The 20,478-nt window shown below is 47.4% G+C and overlaps 2 protein-coding genes and 1 pseudogene across 2 annotated transcripts in view; 1 reads left to right on the top strand and 2 right to left on the bottom strand.

Moving 5' to 3' along the window:
• Positions 1-5,868, top strand: part of Gpr89a (G protein-coupled receptor 89A) — a 45,348-nt gene extending 39,480 nt beyond the window's left edge. Inside the window, exons 11-14 of the mRNA XM_027956153.2 lie at positions 2,347-2,442; positions 4,263-4,352; positions 5,171-5,236; positions 5,334-5,868. Coding sequence (XP_027811954.2) covers positions 2,347-2,442; positions 4,263-4,352; positions 5,171-5,236; positions 5,334-5,540 — 459 coding nt within the window. The 3' untranslated portion in view covers positions 5,541-5,868. The remainder of the gene's footprint in view (positions 1-2,346; positions 2,443-4,262; positions 4,353-5,170; positions 5,237-5,333) is intronic.
• Positions 5,869-6,794: 926 nt separating this feature from the next.
• The window catches only part of Pdzk1 (PDZ domain containing 1), a 28,899-nt gene continuing 15,215 nt past the window's right edge, over positions 6,795-20,478 (bottom strand). Inside the window, exons 3-10 of the mRNA XM_027956170.2 lie at positions 19,097-19,308; positions 18,562-18,811; positions 16,487-16,623; positions 15,309-15,504; positions 14,213-14,409; positions 10,810-11,034; positions 9,704-9,994; positions 6,795-7,236 (exon numbers count right to left, since the gene is read on the bottom strand). Of these exons, the coding sequence (XP_027811971.2) occupies positions 7,183-7,236; positions 9,704-9,994; positions 10,810-11,034; positions 14,213-14,409; positions 15,309-15,504; positions 16,487-16,623; positions 18,562-18,811; positions 19,097-19,306 (1,560 nt within the window). The 5' untranslated portion in view covers positions 19,307-19,308 and the 3' untranslated portion in view covers positions 6,795-7,182. The remainder of the gene's footprint in view (positions 7,237-9,703; positions 9,995-10,809; positions 11,035-14,212; positions 14,410-15,308; positions 15,505-16,486; positions 16,624-18,561; positions 18,812-19,096; positions 19,309-20,478) is intronic.
• LOC114108531 (nucleophosmin pseudogene) lies at positions 8,299-9,680 on the bottom strand (annotated as a pseudogene).

The raw sequence follows: 20,478 nt of genomic DNA, 5'->3' as shown, positions 1-20,478 counted from the left end.
ATCCATCCATTCATTAGTTGATAACATGTGAGTTGTTTCTGCTTTGGACCACCATCAGTAATGCTCTTGTGAACACTCATGGGTAAGTTGTGTGCTGTTCATATTCTCCCATTTCTCTCACGTACATATCTGTGAATAGAATTGCTGTGTCATATACTAACTACCTGTTTAACCTTTTGAAGACCTGCACACAGTTTTACAAAACAGTGGCACCAGTTTACTTTCCTGACAGCAGTATATAAGTGTTCCAATTCCTCACATGGTCACCAACACTTGTTCCTCTCTGTTTCATTGTAGCCATCCTAGTGGGGGTGAGGTGGCCTCTCCTTGATGTTGGTAACTTGTGTCCTTCCTCCTTTGCCCTCCCCTTATCAGGCTAATAGAGGGTTATCGATGCATTGAATTTTTCAGAGAATCAGCTTTGGGGTTACTTGATTTTTCTGTATTATTTTTCTGCTTTCTGTTTCATTGATTTCTGTTCTGCTCTTTGTTATTTTCTTCTGATTTGGGGTCGTCTTTCTCTAATTTCTTAAAGTGGAAGCTAAGATCATTGATTGGAGACCTTTTCTGATAAAGATGTTTCATTGCTATACATTTTTTATTATGTACCAGTTTAACTGCATCTCACTAATGATGTGTTCTTATTTTCATTCAGTTCATAATGCTTTCTAATTTCCCTTTTGATTTCTTCTCTCAGGTTATTTAGAAGTATGTTACAGTGTCTTTCAAATGACATTCTCTAATTGATTTCTATTTTAATTTTATATGGTCTAAGAACATTTTATATAATTTAAGTAGTTTAAAATTTATCAAGGTTTGTTTTATGACTCAGAATATAGTCAGCTGAGCTCAGCATGGTAAACATTCTGTGTGCGCTTGAGTAGAATGTGTGTTCTGCTCTTGTTGGCCAGAATGGCCTACAAATGTCAGGTCAGGGTGATTGATAGTATTTTTCAAGTTTTTTGTATTCTCACTGATATTCTGTCTATTTTGTCAATTATTATGAGAACAATTCCAGTATTTTGGATTTGGCTGGTTTTCTTTTTTTATTTCTATCTGTTTTTGCTTCATGTATTTTGAAGTTTTATTGGGTATATAAACATTTAGGATCATTATGTACCCTTTGTTGAAAAAGTGATCCTTTCATCAATATGAAATGACCCTTCTAAGACCTGGCAATACTTTCTGCTATGAAATCTGCTTTATCTGATATTTAGATAGGTATTTTACCTTTCTTTTTGATTCGTTTTGTTTTTCCATCCTTTTATTTTTAACCTATTTGTATCTTGCTATTAAAGAGGGTTTCTCATAGGCAACATATGCATTAGTTGGGTTGCTTTTTTATCCAGCCTGATAGTCTCTGCTGAACAGTCTCTTGGCATGTTTAAACCTGGGATTAGCAATCTATAGCCCACAGTCAACCCAACTACTGCTTGCTTTTGTAAATCAGGCTTTACTGGAACGGAGCCAAGCCCATTCATTATGTATTGTCTGTGGCTGTCCCACACAGTGGCTGGGTTTGCTGACCCATGAATTAGGCTGTTTACATTTAATGTGATTATTGGAGTGGTTAGGTTTAAAACTACCATGTTGCTATGTGTTTTTATTTGTTCCATCTGTTCTCCATCCCCCCTTTTTTTAAACTGCCACTTTTGTGATTAATTGAGTGATTTTCTTGATTCCATTTAATCTCATGTGTTAGCTTGTTATAACTCCTTTTTATTTTAGTTTTTGCTCTTCAAGCATTCAGAAAATAACCACAGGGAATGAGAATTTCTTGGTTCTTTCACTGTGATTTTTGTCTAACAGAATGTTACCTTTTTTGCTTCCAATAAATTAAAGTATATATGCAATGACTCTATATAAAATAAACATGGAGTAGGTAGAGACTTTTATTTGCCTATGAGTAGTCAAAATAGATTTCCTATACATAGTTTAAAGTAAGACTAGAATCGTGTTTTTTAGAAACATTGACCTATAAGATGTGTCATAGTGATTAATTCATCATCTTTTTTTGTTTTTCGGTACTGGGGATTTAACCCAGGGGTGTTTTACCCAGCTCATCATCTTAAATCACTTTTTAAAATAATGATCATTACGATGCTTTAATAGCTGGGTGCCATGGCACACACATGTAATCACAGCCTCCCCGGAGACTGAGGCAGGACGATTGCAAGTTCAAAGGCAGACTCACCAACTTAGCACGGCCCTAAGCAACTTAGTGAGACCCTGTCTCAAAATGTAAAATAAAAAGGGCTGGGGATGTGGCTCAGTGGTTGACAGCCCCTGGGTTCAATTCCTGGTACAAAAAAAAAAGCTCTAATGTAAAAGTTTTTGTCTCTGCAGGCAACCATCAACATTGTTTTTGATCGAGTTGGGAAAACTGATCCTGTCACAAGAGGCATTGAGATCACTGTGAATTACCTGGGGATTCAGTTTGATGTAAGAGTCATGTCAAGATCTTGGTCTGTCGGATTTCTTTGTTTTATCTGCTTTAACTTAACATTATGAAGATCCTAATGCTCATACTTTAGCTACTTGCTTCTACTTCTCTTCTTCTCCCTGTCCTTTATACAGGTTGGCCCAGTCACATGGCACATTTGCAAAGGCCATGGCCCTCTTTCTGAATGTAAGACCCTAAGTCGTGGCTGGCACCTACTGTTGTCGTGGGTGCTCACTGCTCCACAGCCCTCCTCTGCTTCTCTGTAGCCAGCTACCACTTGGCCAGTTTCTCCTCGTCAAGTACTCAGATCCTTGTCTCTGTGATGCTCGATGAACTCTTCAAACTCACTTTTTATTTCACTGGTAGAAAATTAACTCCCAATTAGTGTTTCATGTTAGTAATGAAGTGATTTCTGCTGTAAGAAATTAATTAATGTGGCTGTCGGACTAAAGATGGTGTCACCTGTGCATGTTTTTTGTTGTTGTTGTTGTTGGGGGTTTTTTTTATGTTTTTGTAGCTGCAGATGGACAGATGCCTTTGTTTTATCTGTTTGTTTCTATGTGGTGCTGAGGCGCAAACCCAGTGCCCCACACATGCTAGGCAAGTGTCCTGCCCCTGAGCCCCAGCCCCGCCCCATACTTGTGTTTGTTTGTTTGTTTTAAATCATTCTACTTGTTTCATAAAACCAGAGTCATAAACACGCTTTTGTCCCAGTTTAAGTTCAGTGTCTTTATCCATAGAAGAGTATATTTCACAGTTGTGTGAATGGCCAGTAATTCAGACTGGTTAATACTTTTGGTAGTGAGACTGGGCCGTTTAGTGTGCTCTGACCCTACAAGACAGGCTGCAGGATGCGCCAGGCTTCTGTTTCAGCAGTGCGCCCCAGGCCCGAGGGTAGCTGGACAGGACAGGATGAGCTGGTGCAGACTGAGCACAGTCCTTGAGAAACAGCTCCAAATGTGCACTCTTCTGCTGATATGCCAGTGGGTCTCCTTTCTGCATGATCTTTTAAGTGTGCTTTGCTGTTGCTGCATATTTGTTTTCCTTGTTTAAATTTTGTGCTGGGCTGGGTTTTTAGAAATGTTTTTCCTGACATCACTTACTTGCTGTGTACGTATTCCATCTGTAATTCATCTGTGTCCTCCGTATTTCATGATGGTAAACAACAAGCTTTTTAAATGTTAGTAATAGCAGCTCTCCCTCACGTACTTTTCAGAACTGAATCAAGCAATGCAGAAGGATGAAAAGATGTCATCATGTGATTCAAATGAAGTTCAGTTATTTCCTAAAGCATAGCTGAAAATGCCTATAAGTTCTTTTAATTTAAAAAGATTCTTTGAAGTTTTGTTTGATTAGAGGGCTATCATTCATAGATGTTAAAAACAGACAAGCTCCTGTTCATCTCCTTTCATTTATTTATTTATTTCAATATTTATTTTTTAGTTATAGGTGGACACAATATCTTTATTTTATTTTTATGTGGTGCTGAGGATGGAACCCAGTGCCTCACACATCCTAGGCGAGTGCTCTGCCTCTGAGCCACCACCCGGCCAGTTATCTTTATCACTTTTTGTTCTTGCTTTCTTCTGTCCTTAAGATGTGATTCAGCCACAGTTTAGATGCCCACTGCAGTCTCCCTGTGTTTTACTTCACACTTACTTGCCTTCTTCCCTCTCTTTTAAAAGAAGGAGCGGGTGGGGGTCAGGGCCTGATGACATTCTCTCTCAGAGTCATAAGTGATCAAAATACATCTTAGTTCTTAACCTCTCTCTGAACAGAGATTTAACCCATATTTTTTTTCCTCCTGTTATGGTGGCAGGTGAAGTTCTGGTCCCAACATATCTCCTTCATTCTGGTTGGAATAATCATTGTGACATCCATCAGAGGATTACTGATCACTCTTACCAAGGTATATTGTGTCACAGTATCAAAGGGTATTTATTTAACTGTGGCACCATGAAATAATGATACCTAATGATTTCTGGCTTCTGAGATCTGAATAGTATAAATTGCTGTATAAATTGATGACAGTATATGACATCATATACCAAGTGCAGGTAAGTCCCAAGATAGTAGAATAAGGGTCTGTTTGTTCACTTATATGTCACTGTTATTAATAATGGAACTTAGCACATAGTAGGTGTTTGGCAGATACTTGGAATAAATGAATGAGATATTTGAGGTTAGAATAATTATGAGAATCATTTATAAAGAAGACGTGGAAGTAGGGAAGCAGAGTGTTCTGCTGTCTCCTGTCAACATAGGAGGACTTCATGGAGATAAAAGAGGGGACTCCTCTTTGGTAGAGTGTGTGGGTATCTCACTGCCCTAGTAGGAGAGCAGTGTCAGTGAATGAAGAGAGGAGGTTGGGTCAGGAGGGGATCTCCAGGCTTCTAGCCTGAGTTTGGAAAGAGCTGTGGAGCCTGTTAATAAATGCAGATGTCTATTTTAATGTTTTGAAGGGATATTAAGGTCAGACGCATCACAGAGTTTCTAAAGTTTGATAGCATAGGAATCCTCTCAAATATTATATCACTTAAAACCACCAACTACCTCAAAGGGAAAGCTTAAGTTTTTAAGTCTCTTCTTCACAGCCCTAGTCATCTGAACGTTCTGTGTAGGATTGTGGCTTGAAGAGACACTTCTCAGAGGTCAACACCTCACTTACAGTTCATAACGGCAGTTAGCAAGACGGCATTCAGTTCCTCTTCCTCCCTCTCTTCACAGTTCTTCTACGCCATATCCAGCAGCAAATCCTCCAATGTCATTGTCCTGCTGTTGGCACAGATAATGGTAAGTGTCATGGGTAAGCTTTATGTTTACAGCTTCTTCTGACCTGTCCCTCAGTGCGGTCCAAGTGAAGCCTGGACTAATTGGTCTGGTGTTTCAGGGGATGTACTTTGTCTCCTCTGTGCTGCTGATCCGAATGAGCATGCCTCTGCAGTACCGCACCATCATCACTGAAGTCCTCGGGGAGCTGCAGTTCAACTTCTACCACCGGTGGTTTGACGTCATCTTCCTGGTCAGCGCCCTGTCCAGCATACTCTTCCTCTACTTGGCTCACAAACAGGCACCCGAGAAGCATATGGCACCTTGAGCTCGTGCTTGTTAAGACTCTGAGAAGCAGTGGTGACAGTTTCCTAAGGGAAAAACAACAGAGGGGACCAGCACCTAATGTTTTTTAAACAAACAAAATGCCGTGGTAGCCTCTCTCTACCTCCAGCATATGCCTTCCTCCTCAGATGATGCTGTGCTCCTAAGTGGCCGAGCTAACACACAGGGAGAGCGGGCGGGCGGGGCAGAGGGAACTGTGGCGGAGCTGTCGCCGACAGCCGGCCACACACAGCCGTGTTTTCAGTCAAGGTTCACGTGGAGAAGCTGATGGCTTTCTCTTGAGATGGTCATTAAAATCCAAGATTTTAACACTTTGGCCTGAGATTCCCTTTATCAGTCGCAGCTGGTGTCATGTTTGTGCGATCTCATGTGAGTTAGCATCCTCCCTCCTCCCCCAGCCCCTGCCCTATTGAAATAACCAAGAGCGCATCTGTTTTCTGGGGAAAAGATTAGTAGACAACTGAACGAGATTCTACCGAGAGAGACTTCAGGTTATGTTGCCATTTTTTTAATACTTTTTTAGTTGTAGATGGACACAATACCTTTATTTATTTTTATGAGGTGCTGAGGATCGAATTCAGTGCCTCGCACATGCCAGATGAGTGTGCTACCACTGAGCTATAACCCCAGCCCTATGTTGTCATCTTGATTTCTTTTAAAATTAATAGTAAGAGTGAGCCAAATTAATAGTAAGAGTGAGCCGGGCACAGTGGCGCTCACCTCTGTAATCCCTGCGGCTTTGCGGCTTGAGAGGCTGAGGCAGGAGGATCATGAGTTCAAAGCCAGCCTCAGCAACTTTGAGCAAAGTGCTAAGCAACTCAGTGAGACCTGGTCTCTAAAATACATAAAAAGAACTGGGGATGTGGCTCAGTGGTTGAGTGTCCCTGAATCAATCGCCGGTACTCCCAAAAAAGAAGAGTCAATACCCTACATTGAATTCAGGAATGATATATCCCATGTCTTCCTTTTATTTGCCCTCATGGTGTGAGGTAAAACAAGGAACTGCAGTAGTCACTTTCGTATCCTAGGACTCCAGTTCTTCAAAAGGTAGCTCTAGAAAAATGTTTAGAATACTCAAATGCATCTTAAGACAATTATGAATGTTATCACTTTTATTATTAAGGTCTTATTCTATATTATCATGGTTTTAGAAGATCAAAGCATAAAAAGTTTGTCCAAAACAAAAGCACTACTAAGGTTACACCAGCTAATAGGGAGGTTTCACGCGTACTCAGAAGGCATTTTAATAGTATTTATTCCAGCAACCACAGCATTTCTGTAAAAGCATAATTTTAATCAGATCTGCTTAGATATTTTTATTTAGCAACTCTCACATATATAGATTATGAGTTATTTTTGGTGTTCAAGGAGCCTGTAGGAGTAAGAGAATCATTAGAGAAATGGAGTTGAGTTGAAGCCTGGAGGAGATCACTTAAAAATGATGTGACTCCTCCCTTACATCTTCCTAAGAACCATAAATAAGCCACCTGCAAGAGCAGCCCCTAAGGCAAAAGACAACAGCAGACGGTCACACAGGTGGAATGGAGACAGTAAGTGGAGGCAGCTCATGGAGAAAGTCGATTCTGGGCACTTAGCAGTGTTGGCCAGAGGGGTCATTTCCGGCATCACATCTCTGTATCTTCAGAACTGGAAGAAGAGTGCGAGGCTGTACTGTGGGCCTGTGCAAAGACAACAGAGGGTTCACAGAACGGCAGATTGTGAATGTCAGGAGGGGCGGGGTTTATTCTAGAGTCACAGGGCTTAACTCGGGAATAGAGTAACTTCTAGGAGACAGGTGATCTGAATCCTGCACTTGGCTTTGTTTCCATCTTGCTATTTGACACATTAACGAATTTCTTAACGTCATATATATTTCTCTTCTACAACACTAGCATAGAACTGTAATTAACCACCTATAGAGGAATTGTTAAGATAATTGGAATACTAAGCTTTCTAGAATATAAGGTCAGTGTTTATTTTATGTTCATTAAAATGAGTATTTGTTATTTATTTCACCAATCAGTAGAATAGAAAAAAATATTGAATTCATCTTTTTTTTTTTACTTTATTAAAGTACTGAGTTTATTTCATATTTATATTTGTGTCCCCACCATTTCCATGTCTGACTTAAAAACCAAGCAAAGATGGAGTTCCATCTTTAAAAACTAAACAGGCACTGCCAGGCACAGTGGCGCACACCTGTAATCCTAGTGGCTTGGAGGCTGAGGCAGGAGGATCACGAGTTCAAAGCCAGCCTCAGCAATGGCGAGGCCTAAGCAACTCAGTGAGACCCTGTCTCTAAATAAAATACAAAATAGGGCTGGGATGTGGCTCAGTGGTGGAGTGCCCCTGCGTTCAATCCCCATACCAAAAAAAAACAAAAACAGGATTTTAGACAACACATTTTTGGCAATGAAACCTGGACATTTACCAAACTCAGTAGGGAAAGCTCTCACTTTGCATAATAAAAAGAACAGCCAGATACCAACTGTTACAGAAATGAAACAAGACAGAAATTTTTTTTTTTTTTTTTGGGGGGGGGGTTGTCAATGGACCTTCATTTATTTACTGGTGGTGGTGAGAATCGAACCCAGTGCCTTACACATGCTAGGCAAGCTCTCTACCACTGAGCCCCAGCCCAGGCCTGAAGATGGAGACTGTTAACAGACTGTTTGTTCTCTCAGAGGCTTCCGCACTGCCGAGATCCTGAGTGGCCTCTGGTCGGTCACGCAGAGCATTTCTCACCTACCGCCCCGCGGCTCCACTGTGGGGAGACAGCCACCTTGTCCTGTGCTTGCTTGCATTTTTGCCTTAACGTCTTCTGCAGAACTAGGACCTGTGGTGTTTTAGGAGTTCTTCCTGTTTTTTGAAGGACTCTTGACCTTTTGATCTTGGTGCTGGTGGTTTGATTGGGGCTGGAGTGTCGTGAACAGATGTCTTCACTGGAGCTTTTTCCTCATCAAAATCGTCATCTGTCGTCTTCGACAGATGCCGCAAGTGTTCCTCTCTCCTGGGGAAGCTTGCTGCCACCTCCGGGCAGTTGGCTTTCCAGGACACTGAAGAGTCTCACCCTGCCCCTTCGTCCTCCACAGCTGCCAAGTGCTGCCCACTAATGTGCACAGCCTTGAGCCACACTGCAACCTGAAGACCTCAGGTGGGGACTTCAGGGCCCCAAGGGGGCCGTTGGCCAGTGTCACTTTCACCACAGGGTGTCACGATCCACTGCCCTGCCACACTGTGCAGTGCGCCCTTTGCACCAGCCCCTAAAGTGACTGTCACATAACTGTGCCATCATCACTGTCCACCTTCAAGTGATGGTCTTCGTCAGCCTTGAGCTCAACCAAGGAGACAGTTCTGGGGCGCCGGGGCTCCGGTCCACATCTGCGGACTCCTCATGGGGTGGCAGCACGCACTCCAGTGAGAGAGGGTGGAGGGAAGTAGGCGGAGTCGGGCCTTGTGCATTCAGCTCTGGAGTCCTCGCCTTGCCACGAGTGTCTCGATGAACACGGACACTCGATGTGCTCTTGGACCTCAGGTACTTAGGAGAGGAGAATGAAGGGCGGAGGTGGGCTCAGCGGCAGAGCTCCTGCCTGGCACGTGGGAGGCACTGGGTTTGGTCCTCAGCACCACATTAAAAAATAATAAAGTTATGTCCATCTACAACTAAAAAATATTTTTTAATGAATTTCCCTAATCCAGGTGTAAACAGAATGATGCTTAATCTTTCCTAGTAATAAAGCAATAACACCTGCCAATTATTTTCTCAAACTGTCCCCAACATCATTTTTGTGTTTACTGTGAGCAGATACTGGTTAAAGCACTTCAAGACCTTAGTATAATTCTGAGACAGTTCTAGAAATTATCCCTTTCTAATAGGTAGGAATCTGGGGACCAAGCAGGTGAGCCTATCTACCCAGGACCACAAGTGACAGAACAGAATCTAGCGGAAAGTCTTCCTGCCCTGTGGCCCCCCTGTGCTCCCGACGCCGCGGCGCGCTGTGGAAATGGGAGCTTGCCTTGCACACCTCCCTTCCACGGTCACTTTGCTCTTTACCAGATCTTCCAACACTAGGAAACAGTAGGAACAGACACCAGGTGACCTGTTAGGGGCTGTAAGGGACATAAGGGAAGCGGAGCGTCACTCACTCGTTCTTTGGCCACGTGCCGGTCGTGCTCTGACGCTGCCCCTGCTTCTTCTTTGGAATCGGGAGAGGCAGCCAGTGGGTCAGCCATGGAGGACACAATAGCGACTTTCTTGGCCTGGAAGTAATCATAGGCCTTCTTTCCACAGACCAGGAGCGTGACATTCTTCCCACTGCCCTGGATCCTGTCCACCACCTTCTCATAGGGCTCCTCCAGCACATTCAGCCCATTCACCTCGATGATGACGTCCCCGTCCTCCAGCCCAGCCTCAGCAGCAGGGCCGCCCTCCTGCACCTGTGAGCAGAAGTTCCGAGTTATCAATTCTAAGCAGGAAAGAGTATGTCGGTCCAGCTTCTGTCAGGGGCGTTTTGAGATTTGTTCTTAGCCATGTCACCTCTCCTGGAGGTACAGAAGTTAAAGGTTCTTTAATGCCTTTCCGCTTCTGGAAGCTACGACTTCCATACTCAGATGAGCAGGGTTACCAGCTGGATGAAAATCGCGCTTTCTGTTCTGAAGGCTTTGGATGCCATAGGTCCCCCTAGGGACCCCCCTCCCAGCTTGGGACCTACAAGATGAAAGATCAGTCCTGTAAGGGAAGGCACTCTGCCAAGTGCACAGGGGCAAACACGTGGGACCCAGCCAGGGCTGACAGTGCAACAGTCAGGTCGGCTCACTGATGGAGACAGGTAGCTGGGACAGAAGTTTGGGAAGCACAGATGTGAGCTTCGGAGGGTGCAGGACTGTGAAAGTACTGAGCCCAAGTGAGATAAAAGTCTGCAGTGTACCATTTTTTCCCTTTGTTTTTGGGAGGTGGGGGAGGGGCCCAGAGATTGAACCCAGGGGTGCTTAGCCACTGAGCCACATCCGTAGCCATTTTTATTTATTTTGATACAGGGTCTCACTGAGTTGCTTAGGGCCTTACTAAGTTGCTGAGGCTGCCTTTGAACTTGCAATCCTCCTGCCTCAGCCTCCCCAGACACTGGGATTACAGGCGTGTGCCACTGCAGCTGGAAGTGTAACCTTTTTATTAAGCCATCAATGGGTGGAAGAAGCTAAGACTCTTCTAATTGTAACACTGTTCACTGGACGCTGGAATCAGATTACCGTACCTGTTTGATGAATGAGCCTGGCTGACCCTGAATTGCATTTAAGTGAAAACCATAGCCATTTTCGTCTTTAATCAGTCTGCAGAGTTTAGGCCTGTGATCTGCTACTTCCTCAGTCGTATCTGGACTTGAGACTTCCAGAGGAGCAGGGATGGAAGCTGGAGCCTCTTTGATAGAGCCATTAGGTGTTTCTTGACTTTGATAGTAGAAAAATGGAGGAAAATGAGCCTTTTGAAAATAGAGAAAAAATAGTTAAGTATGAATACTTACTCATCAGTGAATGTGCTTGTTTTATTTATAAGGTACCATACATGTACCACTCCTCTTCTGGATCCAACTAATTACAGGCTATAAAATCCTTCTAGTACCCAAGCCAGGAAAAGTATAAAAGAAGAGTGAGCACAGTTGGGGAATAATATGTGTAAACACATGCAGACGTGTGTAAATATGAAATAAAAGCAGTCTAGAATTCTGTACAAGAAGCCAAAAGGATAACCGTTGCTAGTATCTGGGGCAGTTTAGTGGTAGACACTTGCCTAGCATGCACAGCGCCCTGGATTTGCTGTCCAGCACCACCAAAAAAAAAGAATTTCTGGTTTCTTCTGACACCATGATACTGAGCCAGTCACCTTCAGAAAGATGGCCATTAGAGCTCCTCAGACATGTTACAGTAAAACAGCACACTGACGACTCACACGCCAGCAGACCCTGTGCGCACGGTGTCGACTGGGGAAGGTGTCGCATCATGGACAGCAGTCCCTCTCCACCCCTGCCACGTGCCGCCCTCCTGGGTGCCGGGTTCTGCTGTGTTGGTTTTACTGTCATGGTTCTGACTGCTCGCGGGCACTCCTGCTATGCCACACTCCCACCCAGGATTGAACCAAGGCACTCTTAACCGCTGAGCCACAGCTAGCCTTTTTTTTTTTAGTGTATTTAGAGCTGGGTCTCTCCGAGTTGCTCAGGACCTCGCTAATTTACTCAGGCTGGCTTTGAACTGGCGACCCTCCTGCTCCAGCCCCTGAGCCCCTCCTGAGCCACCAAGCCCGGTACTCCCTGCCATCTTTAAATACTTGTGATCCATCTCAACTACCAGACCGCAAATGTGAAGAAAGCAATGTTGGTCTTGGACACGGAAGCACAGGACAGGAAACAGACATTGTTTAATAGAATTAAGAGCTTCATCAGCTGGTGTTTTAGGAAGGCTGATGTGGGTGTGGTCTAACCTGGATCAGAAGTTACCTTGCTGCCTGCAAAGGCCCAGGATGTTTGTTAGGCAATGGACAGGAAGTGAGCCAAACCGAAGGCGAGCACAGTGTGCGCGCGCTCCACCCCAGTCGCACTGTAGCCTCCTGGCTAAAATTAGATGTTTGGTCCTCTGGTTTCTCATCTGTCTTACTAACCACAAAACCGCATCTCCTTCCTGAGAGTGGTACCAGCACAGAACCTCCTCGTCCCCAATTCAACAACCCTAGACCTATCAGTGACACGTTTGCAAATGTTCCACACCAGAGACTCTTTATCAGAGTGACTCATCATGTACCAAAATATCTCTAGTAGCGAAACCTGAACAAGCAGATCAACTATCCCAGGAGCACTCCATCTCTGGGCAAATGACAGTGACCTTTCACACTTAGTTTCATTCATTCTTCTCTGAGTATTTGGTTATCTAGTATGTGCCAGGAACTGGATAGGTTTTCACATATTCACCGATACCTCTCAGAAGACCCACCACCTGCCTCAACCTCTCAGCTTACTTTGGAGAGCTGGGCTGCCACCTTTTTAGAGCAGAGTTCTCTTTTATATCAACCAAAGAAGAATAAAGTAACATTTAAGCATTCTATGATGGTTCTGTAAGATTAAGAAGAGTTGGAAAGGACCAGATGGCAGGATCCCTAGAGCAGTGAGTGGTCTGCTAACTTCAGCCTTAGTCACAAGGTGGTGGCTTCCAGAGCCTCTCCCCTAATTACTAACTGGCCCCAGGGTAGGGGTCTCCTCAGAACTGCACATAATATGGACTTAGCCTAAATATTAACTCATTCGACCTTCTGACAGCCCTTCGCAGTAACTAGCCCACCTTCTAACTAAGGAGACTGAGGCATGAAGAAGGTAACTTGTCCAGGGTACTAGTAGTTCAAGGATGGTCTGATGCCAGCACAAGGAGGTAGTCACCTCCAGAAGCCACGTCCGTAACTTTGTGGTGGGGGTGTTTCCGCAGCACCAGGACCTCATGCAAGCTAGACAAGCACTTGCATGTAACCACCTTTTTTGGGAGGGGGCAGCTTTTTGGAGCGTCACTAAAGCAGATCTCACCAGCTCGTATTCATACAACATACTTTTAAGTTGGAATATTAATTATGCCTTCCTGCCAGCTAGTAATCCATCACTGCTTTACGTCCTTTATGTGTTCTCTTTGTTTCATTCCAAATTTAATAAACTAGGGTAGGAACAAGCAGCCTGCCACTGGAAACTTCTGTCCACAGTGACATTATTCCAGGATCGAGTGTTCTTTGGGTACAGTTGTTCAACTAACTAAAAACCCACTGACATCTGCCATTCAGTCTATTATTTGATCTTGTTTACAAAAACATCTTGAAATACGTCATCTATGTGTCAAGGAGGAGGGTGATAAAATGAATCAGGAGACCAAGAACTTGGCTTCAGTCCTAGCTGGGTGACTGTAGCAGATCACTACTCTCGGCTTCAGTGTCCTCCTGTGTAGAAATATCACCTCCACTCTATTCCTCCTCCTGTGCCGCTGATGTGCCCTCAGGCGTTTCTGCTGTCTGTCACGTAAGAACAGGAACCATGTTTCTTATTCATCTTTATGACCAACCCCTAGCAAAGCAGATGGTACTTAAGCCCCAAGATTTCTATTAAGTTAGCCTCAACCCTAATTCTTTTGATAAAATAAATGTGTTTTAAAACATGCAAACAGTAACTGTTAGAATGATAGTTGTTAAAGGAGAAGTAAGATTAATTTGGTACAACTTGGTCCTGCTAAATCTGTACCAAACTGTTTGATAATCTTTTCTGGGCTTTTACATAAGATTGATGGAACTTAAAATCCAATTATTTTCTGTTTGGGGAAGTTAGGGGGGTCTGTGTCTCTCTCTCTCTCTCTCTCTCTCTCTCTCTCTCTCCAGGCTTATGTTCTCCATAGATTATCTTGATTGGCAAGAGTCGTTCTGTAGTGTATTCACAAATTCTTTCAAGATCTTAGGTCCCAGGACTTAGAACCCTTCAGTGATCCCCAAGCATTTTCGTATCAGTACCAATCTGAGCCTCCATTCAGCTCGGCGATGCTCGCCACCTCCTTCCAGTTTGGAGGAATAAGTAGCAGCCCAGCGTTTGAGAGCAGGAGTGGTGGCCCAACCCTGACTCATGGAGACGGGTCTGTGTTGCTCACCAGTCTGTAAATGCTCTCCGTCTCCTTGTCGACCACCAGCAGTGAAGTCTGGTCTCCGCCCTTTTTAATCATTTCCACCACACTGTCATGATCCAGGTTTTCCACAGACTCCCCGTTGACAGCAACCACCAGGTCATTGTTCTTCAAGCCAGCTGCCTCTGCTGGACTTCCGGAATCTATGTCCTTGATGATCTGACCTATCCTCCCCCACAAAAAGATGAAATTATCAGAAAAGCCCCTAAAACAAAAACTGGGAGTTCAAAGCCCTGATGAACTAAAAAATAAATTAAAAAAAAAAGACTCGGATGAAATAAAAGGTGTGCGGAGTACAACTAGTGTCCCTCCCTCCGCATCCGGGAGGCCTGTGAGCACCCTGTCTGGGTTCTTTTCCTGCTTAGGACACCGAGGGAACAAACCCAGCCCTTAACAAGGAAAGGGCTCAAGGGTTAAAGATCATGTTAAGGGGCTGGGGATGTGGCTCAAGCGGTAGCGCGCTCGCCTGGCATGCGTGCGGCCCAGGTTCGATCCTCAGCGCCACATACAAACAAAGATGTTGTGTCTGCCGAGAACTGAAAAATAAATATTAAAAAAATTCTCTCTCTCTCTCTCTCTAAAAAAAAAAAAAAGATCATGTTAATACAAGACTGGCACCCGATCTCGGCAGAAGAGCAGGTTGAAGAGGAAGTCAGTGGGGTGCTGGGACCCATGAATCTTACACACAAGGTGAGCCCTGAGAGTCAGACCCCTGGCAACCGCGCTGGGTCTGAAGAGCACGGCATGTTCACCTAGGAAAGGAGCAGACCCCGCCAGATCTCGCTTTCTGTCCCTCACACTAGTTTAACAAGTTCCCATTCCTCCTTTCCAGATAGCTTTTTGGAGGTACTCGGCAGCTCTAGATCCTTCAAATATGGTACATTCAAATCAAAACGCACTTCTGCCCACTTTGGGATCCCCACGTCGGCCTCCCGGGGGACCCAGAAGCTGACCTAGCTCGGCCTCCTGTTCTTGGCCGTTTCCCACCTAGACCTGGCGGGCCTCTAGGCTGGACTGGGAGGATCAGTAGGTCACACTGCGGGGCCTGCTCCTGGTGACTTGCCTTTCCGCTCCGGGCTTGCCTTCAGATAGAACCCGTAGCCGTTGCTGCCCCTCTTCATCTCCACCAGTCGGGGCTGACGAGGCAGGAGTTCCAAACTGGCCGCCTCCCTCTTGAATGGTGTCTTCTGCTCACTGTGCCGCTTGTCAGTCTCTTTGTCCACAAGCAGGAACACGACGCGGTTCCCCGACTTCCTCACCTGCAGCACACACGGGGAAGCCAGCGTCAGTCCCCAAGAACCAGGCTGGGAGGAAGAGGCTCTTCTGGGGCACAGTCTCCACAGCCCACGGAGTGGCCACTCCAGCCTCCGCTGGCTGGGATGCTGCACCCGCTTTGTCCTCTCTCTACCTCTAGGGTTGTTCCTCCTTCATCAAGGAGGACTTCACATGCCCGCACCCACTGGACCCACAAAACCCACAAAGGCAGGTGGGGGAAGGCCTGCACAGGAGTTTGGAAAAGCAAGAAAGCAGGGTCCACTTGGAAGGCCATTCACCAAGAGGAGAGAAGGCCGGTCCAGCTCAAGAGTCCAGGTGACCTCAGAGGAGACCCCTGTCCCCGTGGGTCCTGGACACTTTACAGCGTCCCCTCTCCGTAGCTTCACTCTCCTGTGGTTTGTTACCCACAGTCAACTGCAGGCCAGAAACCCTGGACGGAGACTCCCAGGAGTATTTCCTGGGTTCTGGATGGCATGACCTTCTAAGAGGGAGTCCCCTGCCATCGCCCCACACCTGCCCAGGACAGGAATCACCCCTTGTCCACCGTACCCACGCCGTGCACACTGTCCCCACTCCCTGTCCCTTAGTCACATGACCACCGTCTGAACCTGTAGATTCTATGTTTTTCCGGCACTCACACACTTACGATAAAGTTGGGTTTATGAATTAAGCACAGTGATTAATAAGTAACAAAAGTTATTTAAAACAGATGCACTGTGTTTCTGGAATTCTCTGTTTAGTCACTTCGGGTGACCACAGGTGACCAGCACAGGAAGTGGCAGCGTGAGGAGGAGCACTGTGCAGACTCCAGGCGAGAGCCCAGCTCAGGCCCAGTTCCAGAGCCCTGCAGCAGCCCTGCTGGGCCTCGGGCGAGTCTCTCCACCCAGGGTCCATCTCTCAGACACCTACCCGCCACCCGCCTGCCACCCTTCCAGTGAGAGGGAGGGACAGGCGCCCTGGGTCTACCTTCTCCACCACCTCCTCGTGGCCGGCCGTCTCCACGTTCTCTCCGTTAACTTCAATCAGGCGGTCGTCAGCCAGGACGCCGGCCCTCATGGCCACACCCTGGGGTGTGAGGTCAGTCAGGTACACTCCCTTTTTACCTGGAAGAGAGCGGGGCCGGAGCCCATGGCACAGAGAAGCTGGAGTCCAGTGGAAAAGGCCTCCTCCCAGGGACGCCACAGCAGAGCGTCCAACTTCAGAGCTCGCTCACTCGACCCTCAGGGGCTGACCTAGAATTCGTCACCGCTCCCAGCCCAAAGGTTGACACGGCCACACTTAGCAGGTATCTGTTCATTTTAATAGAATTTCTGAGCCCGACTAAGTCTCAGGTGGCAATGGCCCCTAGAACCAGAAAACGCTTCACCGTTGTGAACCTCTCTTGGCATTTGTGGAATGAGGAGGCATCTGCTCGTCTCCTCCTTTGTGAGTAGCGCTATCACCACCATCACCTACCAGTGGAGTCGCGGGTCAGGACGGGAGGGAGGGAGGGAGGGAGAGCACAGTGCATCTGCATGGGGCCAGTCGGGTACCAGTTAACAAGCTGTCAGTCCTTCCAAGGTTCTGAGATTTCACAATTAACACTGCATGAGACCCTCCCACTGCACTCACAGTCACCAAGAATACAGGTCACTGCAAATGGTGGCGAGGATGGGGGGAAAGGCACACTCACACACTGCTGGTGGGACTGCAAACTGGTGAACCACTCTGGGAAGCAGGATGGAGATTCCTCAGAAAACTTGGAATGGAACCACCATTTGACCTAGTTATCCCACTCCTTGGTGTATACCCAAGGGACTTAAAAGCAGCACACTACAGGGACAGAGGCACATCAATGTTTTCAGCAGCTCAATTCACAACAGCTAAGCTATGGAACCCACCTGGGTGTCCTTCAACAGATGAATGGATAAAGAAAGTGTGGTGTGTATATACACAGTGGAACTCACTCCGCCATAAAGAAGAATGAGATGATGGCATTTGGCAGTAAATGGATGGAGCTGGAGACTGTCATGCTAAGTGAAATAAGCCAGTCCCCCAAAAACCAAAGGTCAAATATGCTCTCTGTTAGGTGGATGCTAACTCACAATATTGGGGGATAGAAGTTCACGGGATTAGACAGAGGGGAATGAAGGGAAGGGAGGGGACATGGGAAGAGAAAAGACAGTGGAACGAGTCAGACACAACTTTCCTGTGTTCACCTGGGAATACACGACCCGTGTAACACCACATGGTGCACCACCACGAGAACAGGAAGCTATGCTTCATGCACGTATAATGTCAAAACACATTCTGTCATTTATAAATTAAAACAATAAAAAATTAAAAGTAAAATTTTTAAGAGCTACTAATATTTCAGTGTAGGCAAAGGGTCGCTTTAGGTGACTGTATGAATTACACATCAGGAAAACCGGAACCCTGCTTCCTGAGGCACTTAACATCTCTCCTGGTGCCTTTATATACCTCTGTGTTTCCTATGAAAACATCTTCCCCTCTGGGTACTGGTCAGTCTGCATCTCTGAAATTACGGAGATAGGATCTGCGTGCTCCCTGAGGGCCAGGGCTTCTCAGGTATGTGGCCAGGGTCAGGGACACACCTCAGAACAGTGGGGGCAGAGCTGCGGACAGGATCTGCCTACCCCCAGGCCCTCAGCCACAGTCACCATGTCGGGGCATTGACACCTGCTCCAGAATTTGCTGAATAATGACCACCCCGGCCCCGCTGCCCAAAGCTCCCCCACAGGCGGCTGTGGGAAGGCCCTCCTGTCCTGCCTCCCTCCACCTTCCCCCCAGACGCTGGAGGACAACAAAGCAGCATCAGCCCACCAACCCTCTGGCCCCAAAGGGCCGTCAAGCTGACCAGCGCCGGGGAACCAGAGTGCAGGGTCCCCACCAGCCCTCCCTGGTGTCCGCGTGCTGACCCTCGCTGCACAACAGAGCCAGGGGGACCTCGGGCACCCCTGAAGAGACAGTCAAACAGGAAGAGTCATCGGCCAACAGAGAACCTGCTGGAAGGGGCTCTCCGTGTCCTGCCGTGAGCTCACCTTGGACAGTCTTCAGGGAGAAGCCATAGCTGCTCCCCTCCTTCACCAGGTAGCAGAGCCGCGGCCGGGCCCACGGCCCCGCCGTCCCGCTCACCACGGGGGCCAGGGTCGCGGCGTCCGAGCCCCGCGCCTCCGGGCTCCGGCCCAGCTCTCGCAAGTCCACCCGTTTTTTTATGGCTTTCTCGTAGGACTCTCCGTCCAGAACCAGTAAAGTCACTGCGTTCCCGCTCTTCCTGACCAGATCCACCACCTGGGAAGAGGGGGGGTGGCACGTCCATAGCCCTTCCACGGCTCCCCGCCCGCCGGCCCCGTGCAGACCAGCTGGGCTCTGGCACCAGACGGCTCCTCTAGGGCCCGGCTTCCCAGGGAGGAATGCCCACTGCGCACACTGCTGGCTATTAGGGGACTTGGTGGCCAACGTCACTGATACAGCCTGGCCAGCGGCTGCCGGGGAAGAACCAAGTCCTGCTGGCCCCGAATCACAGCCCGCAGAGCTGTGGCGGCTGGAGAGACCCTGAGAACCCGCCTCGCCCACCTGCGTATGCTCCTTCTTGTCCACAAAGGTGCCATTGATCCTCAGAACTCTGTCTCCGTCCAGGAGACCGGCCTTCTCTGCTGGGCTACCCTTCTCAACCACGCGGACCAGGTGGCCGTCCGTGTCCTTCTCGATCCGCAGGAAGAAGCCGTAGCTCTGCCCTTCTTCTCTGGACAGTCGGCATTCCCGGGGGCGGAAGGCGGAGGCCATTTCTGCGGTGAAAAAAACAAACGGGCAAAGAGAGTTGAGCTGGATCAGAACCTGGTTCTCCAATTCCCGGGCTTCTCGTCTCCACCTCTGCTCTCCATGTCCCCGCGCGGCCACACTGGGCGTCCAGGACGTCACCAGGACTTGCTATTTCTCCAAGCAGCACTTTCCTCTGGAGTCTCAGACCGGGTCCATGGGTACTGGACACACAGTTTCCCTTTCATTAGCGCCAACCAGGCCCCTTCTTGTCCCCCCACCTAAAGAAATTAAGTCCAAATAACTGACTCAGAATTTTCAAGAGCAGACAAGCCACATCCATCCAGATGTGTGAGAGCCCATCAGGTGCCAGGCGCTAAGGACAGACCCTGGACAAGACGGGGAGGACCTGAGCGCATTCCGACATGGTGGACACTTACCCAGAGGGAGACTTAGAGCCACGGGCGGACAGCAAAGGGTCTGGGAACGGTGGGAGGAATGAAGAGCACCTTCCCGGGAGAATGGCTCGTCCAGGAAGGGGAAGGTCCGTGGGAGTCCTTGAGAGGACCTCAGACAATGACACAGTCGGCCCCAGAGCCGGCCTGGCCATGTGGTGACGCAACAGAGGGCGGTGGAACAGGCCCCAGGGTTACAGTCCGTCGGCAGGAATGTGCGAGAGACAGGCTCCGGGGCCAGATCCTGAGGCAGCTCCTCCTCCCATCTGTCCTGTCCCCCTCTTGCCATTGCAGGACCAGGACCGGAGCCCTGAGAAGGGACCAGGCCCTCTCAGCTGGAAGCAGCTTGGAGGTCATTCCCCATTTTTCATAAAAATTAAAGATAAAAATCGATAGTGAGAGCTGAGCACCGAGTCCCACGCCTGTCCTCCCAGACACTCGGGAGGCTGAGGCAGGAGGATCGCGAGTTTAAATCCAGCCTCAGCAACAGTGAGGCACTAAGCAACTCAGTGAGACCTGTCTCTAAATAAAACACAAAACAGGGCTGGGGATGTGGCTCAGTGGTCGTGTGCCCCCGAGTTCAATCCCTGGTACAAAAAAAAAAGACATTCGCCGTGGGAGACCATGACACAGTGTCGGCCTCATGCTTTGAGCGCAGCCCTTTCTGCTCTGCCCTGAATTTTGTTAACTTTTTGTAGATGTAGAAGGACACAGTGCCTTCATTTTGTTTATTTTTATGTGATG

Source organism: Marmota flaviventris, chromosome 10 (assembly GCF_047511675.1).
Source record: "Marmota flaviventris isolate mMarFla1 chromosome 10, mMarFla1.hap1, whole genome shotgun sequence".
NCBI classification, from domain to species: Eukaryota; Metazoa; Chordata; class Mammalia; order Rodentia; family Sciuridae; genus Marmota; species Marmota flaviventris.
Note: the sequence above shows the minus strand (reverse complement) of the source record. Positions and strands in the feature narration are given on the sequence as shown.